The sequence below is a fragment of the Argopecten irradians genome, chromosome 4, assembly GCF_041381155.1.
Source record: "Argopecten irradians isolate NY chromosome 4, Ai_NY, whole genome shotgun sequence".
NCBI lineage: Eukaryota > Metazoa > Mollusca > Bivalvia > Pectinida > Pectinidae > Argopecten > Argopecten irradians.
Genome location: NC_091137.1, coordinates 28,222,256 through 28,240,442, shown reverse-complemented (window position 1 = coordinate 28,240,442; position 18,187 = coordinate 28,222,256). Strand labels below are relative to the sequence as shown.

Here is an 18,187-nt window from a genome sequence, read left to right as displayed (position 1 = left end):
AATATGTCAAAATGTTACAACTTAATTCAAATGAAAATCAATTTCAGATACATTTGCTGTTTTGAAGCTAGTGAGGAAACGCATTAATATTCACAAATAAAGTTGAAATACTTAGTGATTCACTTTTACTTTGGTACCATTTCTGATTTCCTCTAAAATATATCAAACAGCTTGCAAATTTTTCATTTCCCTAATGTGATGTGTTTGTTTGTGCCATCTGAGGTCATACTTACATTTGAAGGTATACTAGGTAATTTGTTGATTTCTGGGGCAGTGAAGTTCAACATCTGTGTATCAAATTAAGACTCTGTTTAGGTCAAGTGTTTACAGTTACTACATAACCTATGTAGCGACAGCTAATATCAACAAATACATGTACAGCAAAACACTTCTATAACAATGAATTAATTTGTTATAAGCATAGGTCGTTGTACACATATTGCTTCATTACTTCATAGTCACCTTGAAGAAGAATGGCAAGTCTTATAAACATGATTTACTGTGTATCTAAAATTTGACATCCACATTGTTATCAAATAATATCCATATATGGTTGCTAATATATATTTACATTCATGTATTTACCAAGATTTACTAATATCTGCAAATTAAGGTTCATGGTAGCTATGACACCTATATATATATATATATATATATATGGTAGCTAGATACATTTGCTTTGATACACAACTATAAAACAGTTTTTTCTCCCTAGCGCTTTCTCGGCTCATGCCGGTCTTCAGGGGGTTTGAATTCTTTTATTTGTAAAACATGACGTCAAAGTACAATGACGTCATAATAAGATTACGTCATGACATGGTACATAAAGATATTGTGAATGGTTCTGGAAGAAAATAACAAAAACATGAGGACGAAATAAAAACTAATATGAAGTTCCTTTGTCCCGTTCTGAATTTAACCTGTGCTAAATTCAGAACGGGACAAAGGAACTTCATATTAGTTTTTATTTCGTCCTCATGTTTTTGTTATTTTCTTCCAGAACCATTCACAATATCTTTATGTACCATGTCATGACGTAATCTTACTATGACGTCATTGTACTATGACGTCATGTTTTACAAATAAAAGAATTCAAACCCCTGAAGACCGGCATGAGCCGAGAAAGCGCTAGGGAGAAAAAACTGTTTTATAGTTGTGTTTTTTTTTTTATGTATATGGAAACCATCACATGTTCATTGGTAGCTATGACACCAATATATATATATATATATATATATGGTAGCTAGATACATTTGCTTTGATACATGGACATGGTTACAAGTATCTACAACAGTACTGTATTATTCGATTCACTCGTGTACGTTTGTATGGATGTCAATGACAATGCAATGCCATAAGGATAAATTAAATTATTTTCTTTATAAAATGTCTACATGTCGATGTTATAAGTTGAGAGAAGCCCTGACCACCTACCTCCTGGTTGGCTGCTATGGTTACAGGTACACCAGGAGCTGGCACATCCTGGACATAAGCAGCTCTTAAAAAGGATGTCATATCTCTCTCGTAGTTGTGGTTCAACATCTCCGCCAACTGGTTCAGCAGATTGTAAAAGATCTCGAACCAGGGGAAATAACTATAAAAAATATCAGCAGGAATATCATAAGTACATCGTAGAAATTAAATCAGCAAATTGTGTTTGACAAAATAAATTTACAATATGTCTTCATGGAAGCCAGTCAGAAAACTTACCTGATGATACACAGACATGTTTGGGCCCCGGTCGCGTGACGACAAAAGACAAACTTGAGAGTACTATCTAATTCCGTAAGTACAAATGTGAAGTGGTCCACTGTAGTCCTGTAGTGGGGGATATATTAAAGTTAGCATAATCTCTCTTAATATTTCACTGCATGTTGGCCAAATACTAAAGCAGGGCTAAAGCCAGATAATCAGGGAATAGAACAGAAATAAACAAACATGTGTAAATAATAATAAATAAAAGTAAAAATAAATTCATAAACAATTTTGATAAAACATAATCCATGCATCAAAACCGATTATTAATAAAACAAAATTTATGTGAATTTCACACATTGAAATGAAAATTAATGAGAAAGTTATCATAAAATTCAAACAAAACATTTTCCAATAAAATGTCTATAATGAAAATATAATTTAGTCTGTTCATTTCTTCAAGCATCATTAGACAACTTCTGATTAAAAACTATCAATAAATTAAAGAAAAACTTTACTCTTAAGATCAGTCAAACAAAATAAAATTAAGTTTAAAATACAAACAAAAACTTTATATTGAAAACAGAAGAAGCAGAGTGACTGAATATATTTCTATATCAAATAGCAGAGTGTATGATTCAGAAAAAGTATTTATTTCACAGGCAGAGTTAGTCCACTATACTAAATCTAATTAAAAGTTGTAATACATGTGTACTTCACAATTTGGTTGCACTGAAAATAGTTCACTAATTGCAACTAAAACTATATAAAAACTTTATGATTAGGTTACACAGATATATACATAATTCACTTTCAGTTAAATATATTATACACTGAGAACATTACACAGGTTTTGTTTGTATATGTGAGAGTATATTAAAATAGTGTTAAAGAATAAACATGTAGTCTATCACCTTAAAGGAGGAATATATAATTATTATGATCAACAGACACAATTTCAGATTATCTTCGCTCAAAAAATCAGATTGAAGTTCTTTATTACCCTGTATTATCCTTTATATATAAAATCAGATTTTTGAAAACATGTCAAGCCAGTTTTACCAAACAAAAAGATAGTTTTCAATCTAACACATCTGGTAACTACCCAGTAAGTAATAAATTACAAACTCTATAGGATTCCTAAGAAGAATGCATAAAATATCTTAAAATGTAATTTTAGACTTTCGAATTTTTAAGATTTAAGAAATGCTCAGAAATTTCTATAATTAAAGTTTTTTTCTTTTGTTTTTTTTGTTCATAATCACTATCATATTTTTCTTATAATTCTCCCAAATATCAAAATGTAAAACAATTAATTGTGCCACACTGTTAAATATCATTTTTAAAAACAAGAACTTTTTATGTCATGATTTTTTTGTATAATGTATACAGTGTAAAATATTTTTTTTTTTCAGAATGAAATATGCTGTATTTTTTTTAATTATAGTACAAACATTATATTATTTAAAAATACACAATCAATTGTCTAATAGTCTACTATGCTGATCTTTTGTCTAATTAAGCTACACATAATATTTCATCATAAGCTGCCATGAAAATAGCATAAAGCCATGCCATATTATTATCTAGCTCTTACAAAAGGGTTGGTATTCCTTTACTAAACTTTCTTATTCAGACAACAATCAAAATTTGCCATTTTTCTTCCAATATAAATAAATTATTTTCATCAATGTTTTTCCAACTCCATGTGTAATATTACAGTGAGACTAGTTGTCTTTCCCCACTCCATGTGTAATATTACAGTGAGACTAGTTGTCTTTCCCCACTCCATGTGTAATATTACAGTGAGACTAGTTGTCTTTCCCCACTCCATGTGTAATATTACAGTGAGACTAGTTGTCTTTCCCCACTCCATGTGTAATATTACAGTGAGACTAGTGGTCTTTCCCCACTCCATGTGTAATATTACAGTGAGACTAGTTGTCTTTCCCCACTCCATGTGTAATATTACAGTGAGACTAGTTGTCTTTCCCCACTCCATGTGTAATATTACAGTGAGACTAGTTGTCTTTCCCCACTCCATGTGTAATATTACAGTGAGACTAGTTGTCTTTCCCCACTCCATGTGTAATATTACAGTGAGACTAGTTGTCTTTCCCCACTCCATGTGTAATATTACAGTGAGACTAGTTGTCTTTCCCCACTCCATGTGTAATATTACAGTGAGACTAGTTGTCTTTCCCCACTCCATGTGTAATATTACAGTGAGACTAGTTGTCTTTCCCCACTCCATGTGTAATATTACAGTGAGACTAGTTGTCTTTCCCCACTCCATGTGTAATATTACAGTGAGACTAGTTGTCTTTCCCCACTCCATGTGTAATATTACAGTGAGACTAGTTGTCTTTCCCCACTCCATGTGTAATATTACAGTGAGACTAGTTGTCTTTCCCCACACCATGTGTAATATTACTTATATAGACTAGTTGTCTTTCCCCACTCCATGTGTAATATTACAGTGAGACTAGTTGTCTTTCCCCACTCCATGTGTAATATTACAGTGAGACTAGTTATCTTTCCCCACTCCATGTGTAATATTACAGTGAGACTAGTTGTCTTTCCCTACACCATGTGTAATATTACTTATATAGACTAGTTATATTTCCCCACACAATGTGTAATATTACTTATATAGACTAGTTGTCTTTCCCCACTCCATGTGTAATATTACAGTGAGACTAGTTGTCTTTCCCCACTCCATGTATAATATTACTTATATAGACTAGTTGTCTTTCCCCACTCCCATGTGAAATATTACAGTGAGACTAGTTGTCTTTCCCCACTCCATGTGTAATATTACAGTGAGACTTGTGGTCTTTCCCCACTCCATGTGTAATATTACAGTGAGACTAGTTGTCTTTCCCCACTCCATGTGTAATATTACAGTGAGACTAGTTGTCTTTCCCCACTCCATGTGTAATATTACAGTGAGACTAGTTGTCTTTCCCCACACCATGTGTAATATTACAGTGAGACTAGTTGTCTTTCCCCACACCATGTGTAATATTACAGTGAGACTAGTTGTCTTTCCCCACTCCATGTGTAATATTACAGTGAGACTAGTTGTCTTTCCCCACTCCATGTGTAATATTACTTTTATAGACTAGTTGTCTTTCCCCACTCCATGTGTAATATAACAGTGAGACTAGTTGTCTTTCCCCACTCCATGTGTAATATTACAGTGAGACTAGTTGTCTTTTCCCACTCCATGTGTAATATTACAGTGAGACTAGTTGTCTTTCCCCACTCCATGTGTAATATTACAGTGAGACTAGTTGTCTTTCCCCACTCCATGTGTAATATTACAGTGAGACTAGTTGTCTTTCCCCACTCCATGTGTAATATTACAGTGAGACTAGTTGTCTTTCCCCACTCCATGTGTAATATTACAGTGAGACTAGTTGTCTTTCCCCACTCCATGTGTAAATATTACAGTGAGACTAGTTGTCTTTCCCCACTCCATGTGTAATATTACAGTGAGAGACTAGTTGTCTTTCCCCACTCCATGTGTAATATTACAGTGAGACTAGTTGTCTTTCCCCACTCCATGTGTAATATTACAGTGAGACTAGTTGTCTTTCCCCACTCCATGTGTAATATTACAGTGAGACTAGTTGTCTTTCCCCACTCCATGTGTAATATTATTACAGTGAGACTAGTTGTCTTTCCCCACTCCATGTGTAATATTACAGTGAGACTAGTTGTCTTTCCCCACTCCATGTGTAATATTACAGTGAGACTAGTTGTCTTTCCCCACTCCATGTGTAATATTACAGTGAGACTAGTTGTCTTTCCCCACTCCATGTGTAATATTACAGTGAGACTAGTTGTCTTTCCCCACTCCATGTGTAATATTACAGTGAGACTAGTTGTCTTTCCCCACTCCATGTGTAATATTACAGTGAGACTAGTTGTCTTTCCCCACTCCATGTGTAATATTACAGTGAGACTAGTTGTCTTTCCCCACTCCATGTGTAATATTACAGTGAGACTAGTTGTCTTTCCCCACTCCATGTGTAATATTACAGTGAGACTAGTTGTCTTTCCCCACTCCATGTGTAATATTACAGTGAGACTAGTTGTCTTTCCCCACTCCATGTGTAATATTACAGTGAGACTAGTTGTCTTTCCCCACTCCATGTGTAATATTACAGTGAGACTAGTTGTTTTTCCCCACTCCATGTGTAATATTACAGTGAGACTAGTTGTCTTTCCCCACTCCATGTGTAATATTACAGTGAGACTAGTTGTCTTTCCCCACTCCATGTGTAATATTACAGTGAGACTAGTTGTCTTTCCCCACTCCATGTGTAATATTACAGTGAGACTAGTTGTCTTTCCCCACTCCATGTGTGAATATTACAGTGAGACTAGTTGTCTTTCCCCACTCCATGTGTAATATTACAGTGAGACTAGTTGTCTTTCCCCACTCCATGTGTAATATTACAGTGAGACTAGTTGTCTTTCCCCACTCCATGTGTAATATTACAGTGAGACTAGTTGTCTTTCCCCACTCCATGTGTAATATTACAGTGAGACTAGTTGTCTTTCCCCACTCCATGTGTAATATTACAGTGACTAGTTTCCTAGTTAATTTCTTTCCCACTCCATGTGTAATATTACAGTGAGACTAGTTGTCTTTCCCCACTCCATGTGTAATATTACAGTGAGACTAGTTGTCTTTCCCCACTCCATGTGTAATATTACAGTGAGACTAGTTGTCTTTCCCCACTCCATGTGTAATATTACAGTGAGACTAGTTGTCTTTCCCCACTCCATGTGTAATATTACAGTGAGACTAGTTGTCTTTCCCCACTCCATGTGTAATATTACAGTGAGACTAGTTGTCTTTCCCCACTCCATGTGTAATATTACAGTGAGACTAGTTGTCTTTCCCCACTCCATGTGTAATATTACAGTGAGACTAGTTGTCTTTCCCCACTCCATGTGTAATATTACAGTGAGACTAGTTGTCTTTCCCCACTCCATGTGTAATATTACAGTGAGACTAGTTGTCTTTCCCCACTCCATGTGTAATATTACAGTGAGACTAGTTGTCTTTCCCCACTCCATGTGTAATATTACAGTGAGACTAGTTGTCTTTCCCCACTCCATGTGTAATATTACTTATATAGACTAGTTGTCTTTCCCCACTCCATGTGTAATATTACAGTGAGACTAGTTGTCTTTCCCCACTCCATGTGTAATATTACAGTGAGACTAGTTGTCTTTCCCCACTCCATGTGTAATATTACAGTGAGACTAGTTGTCTTTCCCCACTCCATGTGTAATATTACAAGTGAGACTAGTTGTCTTTCCCCACTCCATGTGTAATATTACAGTGAGACTAGTTGTCTTTCCCCACTCCATGTGTAATATTACAGTGAGACTAGTTGTCTTTCCCCACTCCATGTGTAATATTACAGTGAGACTAGTTGTCTTTCCCCACTCCATGTGTAATATTACAGTGAGACTAGTTGTCTTTCCCCACTCCATGTGTAATATTACAGTGAGACTAGTTGTCTTTCCCCACTCCATGTGTAATATTACAGTGAGACTAGTTGTCTTTCCCCACTCCATGTGTAATATTACAGTGAGACTAGTTGTCTTTCCCCACTCCATGTGTAATATTACAGTGAGATAGTTGTCTTTCCCCACTCCATGTGTAATATTACAGTGAGACTAGTTGTCTTTCCCCACTCCATGTGTAATATTACAGTGAGACTAGTTGTCTTTCCCCACTCCATGTGTAATATTACAGTGAGACTAGTTGTCTTTCCCCACTCCATGTGTAATATTACAGTGAGACTAGTTGTCTTTCCCCACTCCATGTGTAATATTACAGTGAGACTAGTTGTCTTTCCCCACTCCATGTGTAATATTACAGTGAGACTAGTTGTCTTTCCCCACTCCATGTGTAATATTACAGTGAGACTAGTTGTCTTTCCCCACTCCATGTGTAATATTACAGTGAGACTAGTTGTCTTTCCCCACTCCATGTGTAATATTACAGTGAGACTAGTTGTCTTTCCCCACTCCATGTGTAATATTACAGTGAGACTAGTTGTCTTTCCCCACTCCATGTGTAATATTACAGTGAGACTAGTGGTCTTTCCCCACTCCATGTGTAATATTACAGTGAGACTAGTTGTCTTTCCCCACTCCATGTGTAATATTACAGTGAGACTAGTTGTCTTTCCCCACTCCATGTGTAATATTACAGTGATACTAGTTGTCTTCCCCCACTCCATGTGTAATATCAGTGGACTAGTTCTTTCCCACTCCATGTGTAATATTACAGTGAGACTAGTTGTTCTTTCCCCCACTCCATGTGTAATATTACAGTGAGACTAGTTGTCTTTCCCCACTCCATGTGTAATATTACAGTGAGACTAGTTGTCTTTCCCCACTCCATGTGTAATATTACAGTGATAGTTGTCTTTCCCCACAGTGTAATATTACAGGAGACTAGTTGTCTTTCCCCACCATGTGTAATATTACAGTGAGACTAGTTGTCTTTCCCCACTCCATGTGTAATATTACAGTGAGACTAGTTGTCTTTCCCCACTCCATGTGTAATATTACAGTGAGACTAGTTGTCTTTCCCCACCCATGTGTAATATTACAGTGAGACTAGTTGTCTTTCCCCACTCCATGTGTAATATTACAGTGAGACTAGTTGTCTTTCCCCACTCCATGTGTAATATTACAGTGAGACTAGTTGTCTTTCCCCACTCCATGTGTAATATTACAGTGAGACTAGTTGTCTTTCCCCACTCCATGTGTAATATTACAGTGAGACTAGTTGTCTTTCCCCACTCCATGTGTAATATTACAGTGAGACTAGTTGTCTTTCCCCACTCCATGTGTAATATTACAGTGAGACTAGTTGTCTTTCCCCATCCATGTGTAATATTACAGTGAGACTAGTTGTCTTTCCCCACTCCATGTGTAATATTACAGTGAGACTAGTTGTCTTTCCCCACTCCATGTGTAATATTACAGTGAGACTAGTTGTCTTTCCCCACTCCATGTGTAATATTACAGTGAGACTAGTTGTCTTTCCCCACTCCATGTGTAATATTACAGTGAGACTAGTTGTCTTTCCCCACTCCATGTGTAATATTACAGTGAGACTAGTTGTCTTTCCCCACTCCATGTGTAATATTACAGTGAGACTAGTTGTCTTTCCCCACTCCATGTGTAATATTACAGTGAGACTAGTTGTCTTTCCCCACTCCATGTGTAATATTACAGTGAGACTAGTTGTCTTTCCCCACTCCATGTGTAATATTACAGTGAGACTAGTTTCTTTCCCCCACTCCATGTGTAATATTACAGTGAGACTAGTTTCTTTCCCCACTGTTAATATTACATGAGACTAGTTGTCTTTCCCCACTCCATGTGTAATATTACAGTGAGACTAGTTGTCTTTCCCCACACCATGTGTAATATTACAGTGAGACTAGTTGTCTTTCCCCACTCCATGTGTAATATTACAGTGAGACTAGTTGTCTTTCCCCACTCCATGTGTAATATTACAGTGAGACTAGTTGTCTTTCCCCACACCATGTGTAATATTACAGTGAGACTAGTGGTCTTTCCCCACTCCATGTGTAATATTACAGTGAGACTAGTTGTCTTTCCCCACTCCATGTGTAATATTACAGTGAGACTAGTTGTCTTTCCCCACACCATGTGTAATATTACAGTGAGACTAGTTGTCTTTCCCCACACCATGTGTAATATTACAGTGAGACTAGTTGTCTTTCCCCACTGCATGTGTAATATTACAGTGAGACTAGTTGTCTTTTCCCACTGCATGTGTAATATTACAGTGAGACTAGTGGTCTTTCCCCATTCCATGTGTAATATTACAGTGATACTAGTGGTCTTTCCCCATTCCATGTGTAATATTACAGTGAGACTAGTTGTCTTTCCCCATTCCATGTGTAATATTACAGTGAGACTAGTTGTCTTTCCCCATTCCATGTGTAATATTACAGTGAGACTAGTTGTCTTTCCCCATTCCATGTGTAATATTACAGTGAGACTAGTTGTCTTTCCCCACTCCATGTGTAATATTACAGTGAGACTAGTTGTCTTTCCCCATTCCATGTGTAATATTACAGTGAGACTAGTTGTCTTTCCCCACTCCATGTGTAATATTACAGTGAGACTAGTTGTCTTTCCCCACTCCATGTGTAATATTACAGTGAGACTAGTTGTCTTTCCCCACCCATGTGTAATATTACAGTGAGACTAGTTGTCTTTCCCCACACCATGTGTAATATTACAGTGAGACTAGTTGTCTTTCCCCACTCCATGTGTAATATTACAGTGATGCTAGTGGTCTTTCCCCACTCCATGTGTAATATTACAGTGATACTAGTGTCTTTCCCCACTCCATATGTAATATTACAGTGAGACTAGTTGTCTTTCCCCATTCCATGTGTAATATTACAGTGAGACTAGTTGTCTTTTCCCATTCCATGTGTAATATTACAGTGAGACTAGTTGTCTTTCCCCACTCCATGTGTAATATTACAGTGAGACTAGTTGTCTTTCCCCACTCCATGTGTAATATTACAGTGAGACTAGTTGTCTTTCCCCACTCCATGTGTAATATTACAGTGAGACTAGTTGTCTTTCCCCATTCCATGTGTAATATTACAACCTTTACATGTGCTTTTATAGCTATATATGACTGGCACTCATGGTCAGCATTGAAGACTATAAGACAACTGACTGCTTTAAACCTTATCTCACAAACACTGATCTTCATAAACTGTATATCAGCTTAACTCATTTACCCCTGAAGACACTTTTGAAATCTTCCAATTCAAATGCTGGAATAGTTTATTAGGAATTTTCAGGCGTGAATGAGTTAAAAGAGTATTATAGCTGTTCCAATCATCTGGTTTTGGAACAGAAACACATCTTCCCTTTAGAGCATGTATTGATTGATACAGCATTTTTTTCCATAAAATCATTTTTTGGACAAATTACATCATTATTTTAAATTTTTCTCAAATTTCTGATGCAATGATCTGCTATCAGGAGCAGATCACTATAATGAAAGAAATCATCTGCAGATATCACTGTTATTTTCCGTAGCAGTGTTGATGAAATAAGGTTTGTGATGAGTCTGACAACAGAAATTACTATAAATAGAAAGTTGTGCCACCAAGACAGGTAAAGATGGTGGCACGAAGCTCAGAAAACTTACGTGTACCTTTCAGTGTCGCATGGAAACGCAAATTTGGGAACAGACTTAAGAACTTCCTGTATGGAATAGATTTAAGTGTTAACAAATGGAGCAAATAAAAACATACAATATCTACCAAACTACATACAAAGTAATTGCATTTTACCTGCTAACTCAGGTTCCTTTCCTTATACGTTTTGAATACAATTATAGCCAAAACCTTCACTAATAACATGAATTAGCTTTATGATGCTTGTGATTATTCAACATTTTATGCATAATGAACTGATTTTATTTTATTTCTGTTGAGATATGTGTGGTTTCTGGTAAATTTTGGTTTACATTTGTATATACATATAGTATCAACATTTCATAAAAATGGGAAAAGTCTGTCGGACAAAAAGTTCATTGCTTCCATATGGAATCTGGACAGGACACAATTGGATGGGGATGGAATAGGAAATAAAAGGATGCAAGACATGGGTAAATCTATATGTCCTCCCTCCTATTTTAGTGATATAATAAAAATGGGTGAATACAGATGTAAGCAAATATAACAACACAAAAATATTCCTATTGTGGGATTCTGCAGCTTACCTCAGATTCTATCAAGATTGTTTTATTACCTCATAATGCGATCAATGATTCCTTCTATTCCTTGTTACAAATTATATATTGATGAAGAGAAAACTACACTGTCAGCAAGGCTGCAGTAATATTAAGCTACCAGGATATAAATTTAATTGAAAAGGAGAAATAGTGTAAAATCTTGTCGGAACCAACAAAAATACTTTGAATTTCACAAGGTCATTCAGATGGCTATGTATATACATGAAAAAGTTCCCAATTTATTGACTGAATATATAGGATGGCCACTATAGAAACAAAGAGCAATTTTTCTAAATATGTTTTGTATTGAATTCAGGGAGGTGCAAGGATTTTGTGTTGGAGGAAAATCAGAGTTAAGTACCCCTCCCCGTCAAATACACAAACAACGACCATCAAACAGCAAGTAGTACCTGCAAGCTGGAAACTTACAAACTATAGAAGTAAATGGTTTATGGAAGATGTAACATTCAAAAGCATTTGCTGCCCTTCATGATAAGGGAATAGTGATATCTAGTTAATTAGCATATATATCATTTATTGGAGTGGTTATCAATTATTATTATCATTCCCATCACACGTAAAAATGATGCTCATATCTATTGCACAAGACCAAGTTATGATTAAGATGCAAATGTTAACCCAAAAAGGTGTTGATCTTCACCTGTGTCCCAAACAATATATCACATGAGAAAGTTAACATCTTTATAACTCAAATAGACTTTGTAATATGTACACCAAGCAAATGGGAATAATTCATGTACCATGTGATACCTGATAACTTTTGTGCCGGACTATTGTTTCAACTGGTGATGGAATGACCGTCAAAAGACGATATCCTGCGCTAAAGTCATTTCAGCAGGAAGATTAAAAATAGTTCACTTCCATCACCACTGGAGATATTAGTCCAGCACAAACATTATTGGGTATCACATGGTACGTGAATCAGTCCCAATGTAAAGACTTTTTTAAAAAAAACTTGACAATGCACATTTATATCCAGTGTGTTCTGACGGAGATACATGTATGTCCTATGTAAATGTACAACCCCCCCCCCCACCTCACCCACTCCTGTTGTACTTACCTCATCACCATAGTCGGCAGGATAAGTTTGTATCAGAAACGGCTCTGTAACAGTAAACTTTCTCTGTTAGGGATATTATATATAAAAATTATTGAATAATTGGATTAATTGTTCAAAATAATCTTTATCCACTTCAGTGAGGTAATTAAATGGTCATATATAATTAACTCAAATATTGTCTTTGGGTTTGATACTATTTTGAGGCCTCCGGTACTGGTTCTAACCCCAAATTAATATGATTGTTTTTATATAAAAGAAATATCTACACCATATGAAAATATCATGACTTAATTGATGACATGATATCAAGTACACATAAAGCTACATTAATATAACAATTTCCTTATAAGTGAAAACCATTTCAAGGACAAGTTTCATACTTCACATTATTATATATTTTTTATCTTACAAAATGTTATCTTTATATTCTGTATTTCCTAATCTTTCATGTTTGAAGTCAAACCTTTAATTTTTTATATTTTAATTTTATATATGAACAGTGCGTCTTTTTTAATTATAAATCACGTACCTTCATGCTCTCCATTGGCCTTGCCAATCTCCATGAAAACTTCATAGATCTTCTCAGGATTCTCTCTAATTTGGAAACAATGATCAATGTATGCAATAATCATACGTAGATACTGTATATATACATATATGCTTGTGCAATAAATTCAGTCTCTGTCATTGCAATTGTCTTTTGATTAGTTATTTTTTGGTGACTTAAAATTTGCTGCCATTCCTAGCCGGGAATGCACACTTGACTAAATAGGAATAAATCTGCGTTCCAGTTTTTCTGCATTAGTGCTGAAGAAAAAAACCACAAAATATATGCACAGGATGTGGAGATTGGAGTTTTTGGACTACATGTACCTTACATATAGTAACCAATGATTAATAGAATCTTACATTGATTCCATGGTTGATTCTTTTTCTCCCATTCTTTAGTAGAAATAAAAATATGAAATTTCAGTTGCTTTCCAGCTTTTTCGTTGCATATAAATAATGGAACGTCGCCATGCACCAAAATTGATATCAACATCAACAATGCATGTTGCATTATACCGCATGTATTGATGACGCCACGTGATTGTCTAGCTTATGTGAGCTGTCTTACACCCCCCTTGTGTAAAATAGAGCTTCCCTTAGCAACCATGCACGGGATACCCCTGTGAAGTATAATAAAGTCTACTAATAGTACTTGCATCTTCACTCTCTCTTTAGGCTTACAATGTGTTATCCTTGGTTAGAAGTTGATAAGCACACTAACTATATAGTTTAGGGGGAAAAAATGTACTGGCTATTATAGTGCTTTGGCTGAACTTTGGCTGAATTCTGCATCAAAGGAAGCAAGCTAGTGTAAGCTTGCAATGATGCCTCTTGATTCTTGTGACTGCATGATTGTAGCTGCGGTTGTCCCTTAGTGGATAACTTCACTACCTGTTATTACTTCTTTAGGTGTGATGTATATATATACTGGTATTACTATTGAAAGATCTTTTTATTTAAACAAGATAAAATAAATAGGCACAATGCCTCACTTGTAGTTATTGTACTGTTTTGCAAAACATTTACACATCATCCATACACTGGCCATAATAGGATGACATGAATGACCAACCTTGCTTATGAATTTACACTACAAATGTACCATATATATATAAATTTGCAAAATGTTCTCATGTTAGAATGTACTCCCATAACATGAGAGTCGACTTGTCAGCCGTTTTTTTATCGGACGTTATTTTGCTGACTGTCGACTCTCATTTCCGAAGGCCTATTTCTTTGATGCAGTTTCCGACGTCAAATGAAGGCGGAATGAAAAGTGCAATAATATCAATATTTATAGCTCTAACAGTGATAACATTGATGTGTACTTACAGTTTAGGTATTAATTATCCCATTTATATAAGTAAACCATAACTTGAGGCCTCAGAAAATACTATTATAGCGGATTAGAATTGATGAATCCCTTCCGTAACATTTTGACCTAGTTTTTCTAGTAAAAGTAAAGGCAAATCAAGCGTTTTGGGGACTTTGCAATTTGTTTTTTCTTAGGATTTACCAGCCGGATCGCTTTCATCATGAAGTTTTGTCTGGGTCATGAAAGTTTACGTTAGGAGATGTTAATATATGTTTTAGATGGATTTTACGGCTGATTTTGTCAAAAAACTTGTTGATTTATGAAAAAGAGGTAGGTATTTGACATTGATAACGATTTAAATATGATTTAAACGTTTTTTTTTTGTCACAATCCAAACTTTGAAAATGTTACCCTCAGCATCGGGTAAATGGCCTATCGGAAGTTAGAGGTTAGACACGACGTAATGTTCCAAAAGTGTCTCGTCGTGCTATACCTCTAACATTGTTGGAGTAGTTAGAATGGTGAATTAATTGTCTGACTTCTTATGTGTACGGGACGCCGTCAAAGTATGACGATTATGTCACGGGGGACCTGTAGGGGTGCAAGGGTGTGAAAGGATTAGATTTGTGATTTTTTTTTTTTTTTTTTTTTTTTTTTATATAGTATATAGATAAAAGGTGTGTGCAGAACTATTTTGTGAGGGCTTCAAGGGCTACGTTGGAAATATGTGCCTTGAAGTCCTCGAGTGTAGTGCATTGTACTGCTGCTGCTACAGGGAGGAGATTCCATTGTGTTATTGTTTGTGGGAAAAATGAGTATTTGTATGTGTCCTTTGCAGCAGAGATTTGTCTGAAGCAGTGTGGATTGGAGTGTCTGGTTCTGTGGTCTACTGGTATGAGTATGGTCTGGTATTCGACGGCAACTATATTGTGTATTATTTTGTAGAAAAGTATCAATCTTGTGTGTAGCCGTCGTGTCTGTAGTGTTGGCCAGTTGAGTTGATGTATCATGTTTGTAACTGAACTGGTGTCGTGATATTTGTTGTGAACATATCTTGCTGCTCTGCGTTGTGTTTTTTTCTATCTGTTGAATTTGGTGTGTGTTGTGGGGATCCCATATGGAAGAGCAGTATTCCAGTTTGGGTCGAACTAGTGCTTTGTATGCGTGTGCTTTTATATGTGGTGAATTAATTTTTAAGTTGCGCTTTAAAAACCCTAGTGATCTGTTTGCATTTGCGGTGATATTATTTATGTGCATGTCCCATTTTAGGTTTTTTTTTGTAGTGTTAGTCCTAGATATTTGCTTGAGTTTTACTTGCTCGAGTGTGTGATTGTGGAGTGTGTAGTTGTGGTGTATTTTGTTGCGTTTTGGTGTAACACTGATTATGTTGCATTTATCTGGGTGAAATTTCATTAGCCAGTCTGTTTCCCATTGTGCTGCTGCGTCCAGATCTTTCTGTAGTTTTATTGTGTCGTCTTTGTTGTTTATTGTTTTGTATATAATACTGTCGTCTGCGAATAGTCTTAGTGTGCTGTACTGCATGTATTGATGGAAATCGTTAATGTATATGAGAAACAGAATTGGACCCAAACATGTTCCTTGAGGGACTCCTGAAGTTACTTGTATTTTATTTGATTGTTTTCCCTCAAGTACTACTGTTTGGGTGCGTTGTGAGAGAAAGTCTGTGATCCATTTGTGTGTGTTGCCTGTTATGCCGTAGTATTTTAATTTGTATTGTAGGCGTTTGTGTGGGACTTTGTCAAAGGCTTTGGCAAAGTCCATGATAATAATGTCTGTCTGTTTGTTGCTGTTATTATTGTTTGCGAGGTCGTGTATGAATGTAGCAAGTTGTGTCTCGCATGATCTGGATGATCTGAAGCCGTGTTGTAAGTTGTATAATATGTTGTTGTTCTCCAGATGTGACATTGTGGCGCTTGTAATGATATGTTCCATGAGTTTGCATGTGATACAGGTGAGTGATATGGGTCTGTAGTTAGTGGGGTTGTATCTGTCGCCTTTCTTGTATATGGGGTTAACGTTTGCGTGTTTCCAATCTGTTGGTAATGTGCCTGTATTTAGTGAGTAAGTGAAAAGTTTGGTAAGTATGGGTGCTGTTATGTCCCTAAGTTCTTTTAGTAGTCTGCCGTGTATATTGTCTGGTCCTGTTGCTTTGTGTGGGTTGATGTTTTTGAGGAGGTTATCTATTCCTTGTTGTGTTATGTTTATTTCAGGCATGACTGGGTGTGGTGATGGTCCTTTATCTGGTATGGGGTGATCCTGTTCTGTTGTGAAGGCTGATTTAAATTGTTCATTTAGTATGTTTGCCTTACAAGTGGTGTCTGTCATTAGGTGTCCATCCTTTCTTAGTGCTGTGATATCTGTGTTCTCTTTTCTTGTTGTTTTGATGTATGAGAATAATTTTTTGGGGTTGTATTTTCTTCTTTTTTGTGGTGACTCTTGTTGTTGCTCATCTATTGGTAGGTCTTTTATCATTTTCTCTATGTAGTTTAGATATGCATTTCTAGTGCGTTTTTGTAGTTCTGATTTGCATGCTTTGTATTTCTGTTTGAGCTCTTGGTCTTGTTTGTTTTTGTTCTGTACGTGTAATTTTTTACAATTCTTCATGAGTTGACGGATGGGTTTTGTTATCCATGGTAGTTTAGATTTGTATGTGATGTGTTTTTTTGGTATGTTTTTATCTACTGAGTCATTAAGTGTGTTCTTAAAAAGGTTCCAGAGGTCATCTATTGTTTGGTTTGTTGGTTCGTCCAGTTTCGTGTTGATGTGGGTCAGGTCATTTCTAATATTGTCCCAGTTAGCTTTACCGTATAGGGGGATGTCCCTGGGCTGCTTCCTAATTTTCTTGAGTCGCACGTCAATTTCAGTGAATATGATGTCATGATCAGCTTTCCCTATGGGTGGTGATGTTTCAGTCTTGTTGACAATTGAAGGGCGGTTTGTTAGTGTTAGGTCAAGAATGTGGTCACCTCTAGTTGTGTTGGTAGTCATTTGTGTGAGAGAGTTGTCGTCTATGATATCAAGTAGCTGTTGGTGAAGTTTTGTGTCTGTTTTACCTGGAATTGTTGTGTTGTTTTGCCAATCTATGTGTGGTAAGTTGAAATCTCCGCTAATGAAAGTAATTGTGTTGTTGTTATGTCCTAGTCTTTTCATGGAGATTTCTAATTGGTCAAGTGAATGTCCTTTGTCTGAGGGTGGTCTGTAGTACGATCCTATTGTGAGGTTATGTGAGTTTGCCATGGAGATGTTGATGAAAATGGATTCGTTATCGGTGTCAAGTTCTTGAATTTGTTCTGAGCGGTATTTGTTTGTGACTGCAATTAGTACCCCCCCGTGACTTTGTCCCTTTTTATTCTGTTTGCGGTCTTTCCTATATACTGTGTATTCTTGGATCGGGAAGTACTCGTAGGACGATGTTGTGTTGAATTAATTGTCTGAATACTAATATTGGTAATAAGTATAATAACATATTAATCAAACTATGATGTTAAAGAGGAAGTAATTAAAATAAATATAGTAACTTTGAAATTTATCTGAAGGCCAAACTGTAGGTTCATAGTCATATGCAGTTTCTTCTGTAATAAAATATTTCAGAAAAAAACTTTATGCTTAACTTCATATATTACTAATATAGAAACACCAACGACCAACCTATTTAAATTTATAATGATACAGAAAAGTATCATTATAT

General features: G+C 36.0%; 1 protein-coding gene across 8 annotated transcripts in view; it reads right to left on the bottom strand.

Annotated features, from left to right (window-relative positions):
- The window catches only part of LOC138321166 (DENN domain-containing protein 1B-like), a 40,160-nt gene that overhangs the window by 21,428 nt on the left and 545 nt on the right, over positions 1-18,187 (bottom strand). For 7 of the 8 annotated variants that reach the window (XM_069264632.1, XM_069264638.1, XM_069264635.1 and 4 more), the window contains exons 2-7: positions 13,144-13,208; positions 12,615-12,658; positions 10,946-11,001; positions 1,711-1,818; positions 1,435-1,594; positions 234-287 (exon numbers count right to left, since the gene is read on the bottom strand). In XM_069264632.1, the coding sequence (XP_069120733.1) occupies positions 234-287; positions 1,435-1,594; positions 1,711-1,818; positions 10,946-11,001; positions 12,615-12,658; positions 13,144-13,208 (487 nt within the window). The remainder of the gene's footprint in view (positions 1-233; positions 288-1,434; positions 1,595-1,710; positions 1,819-10,945; positions 11,002-12,614; positions 12,659-13,143; positions 13,209-18,187) is intronic. The other variant, XM_069264634.1, reaches the window with a different exon arrangement.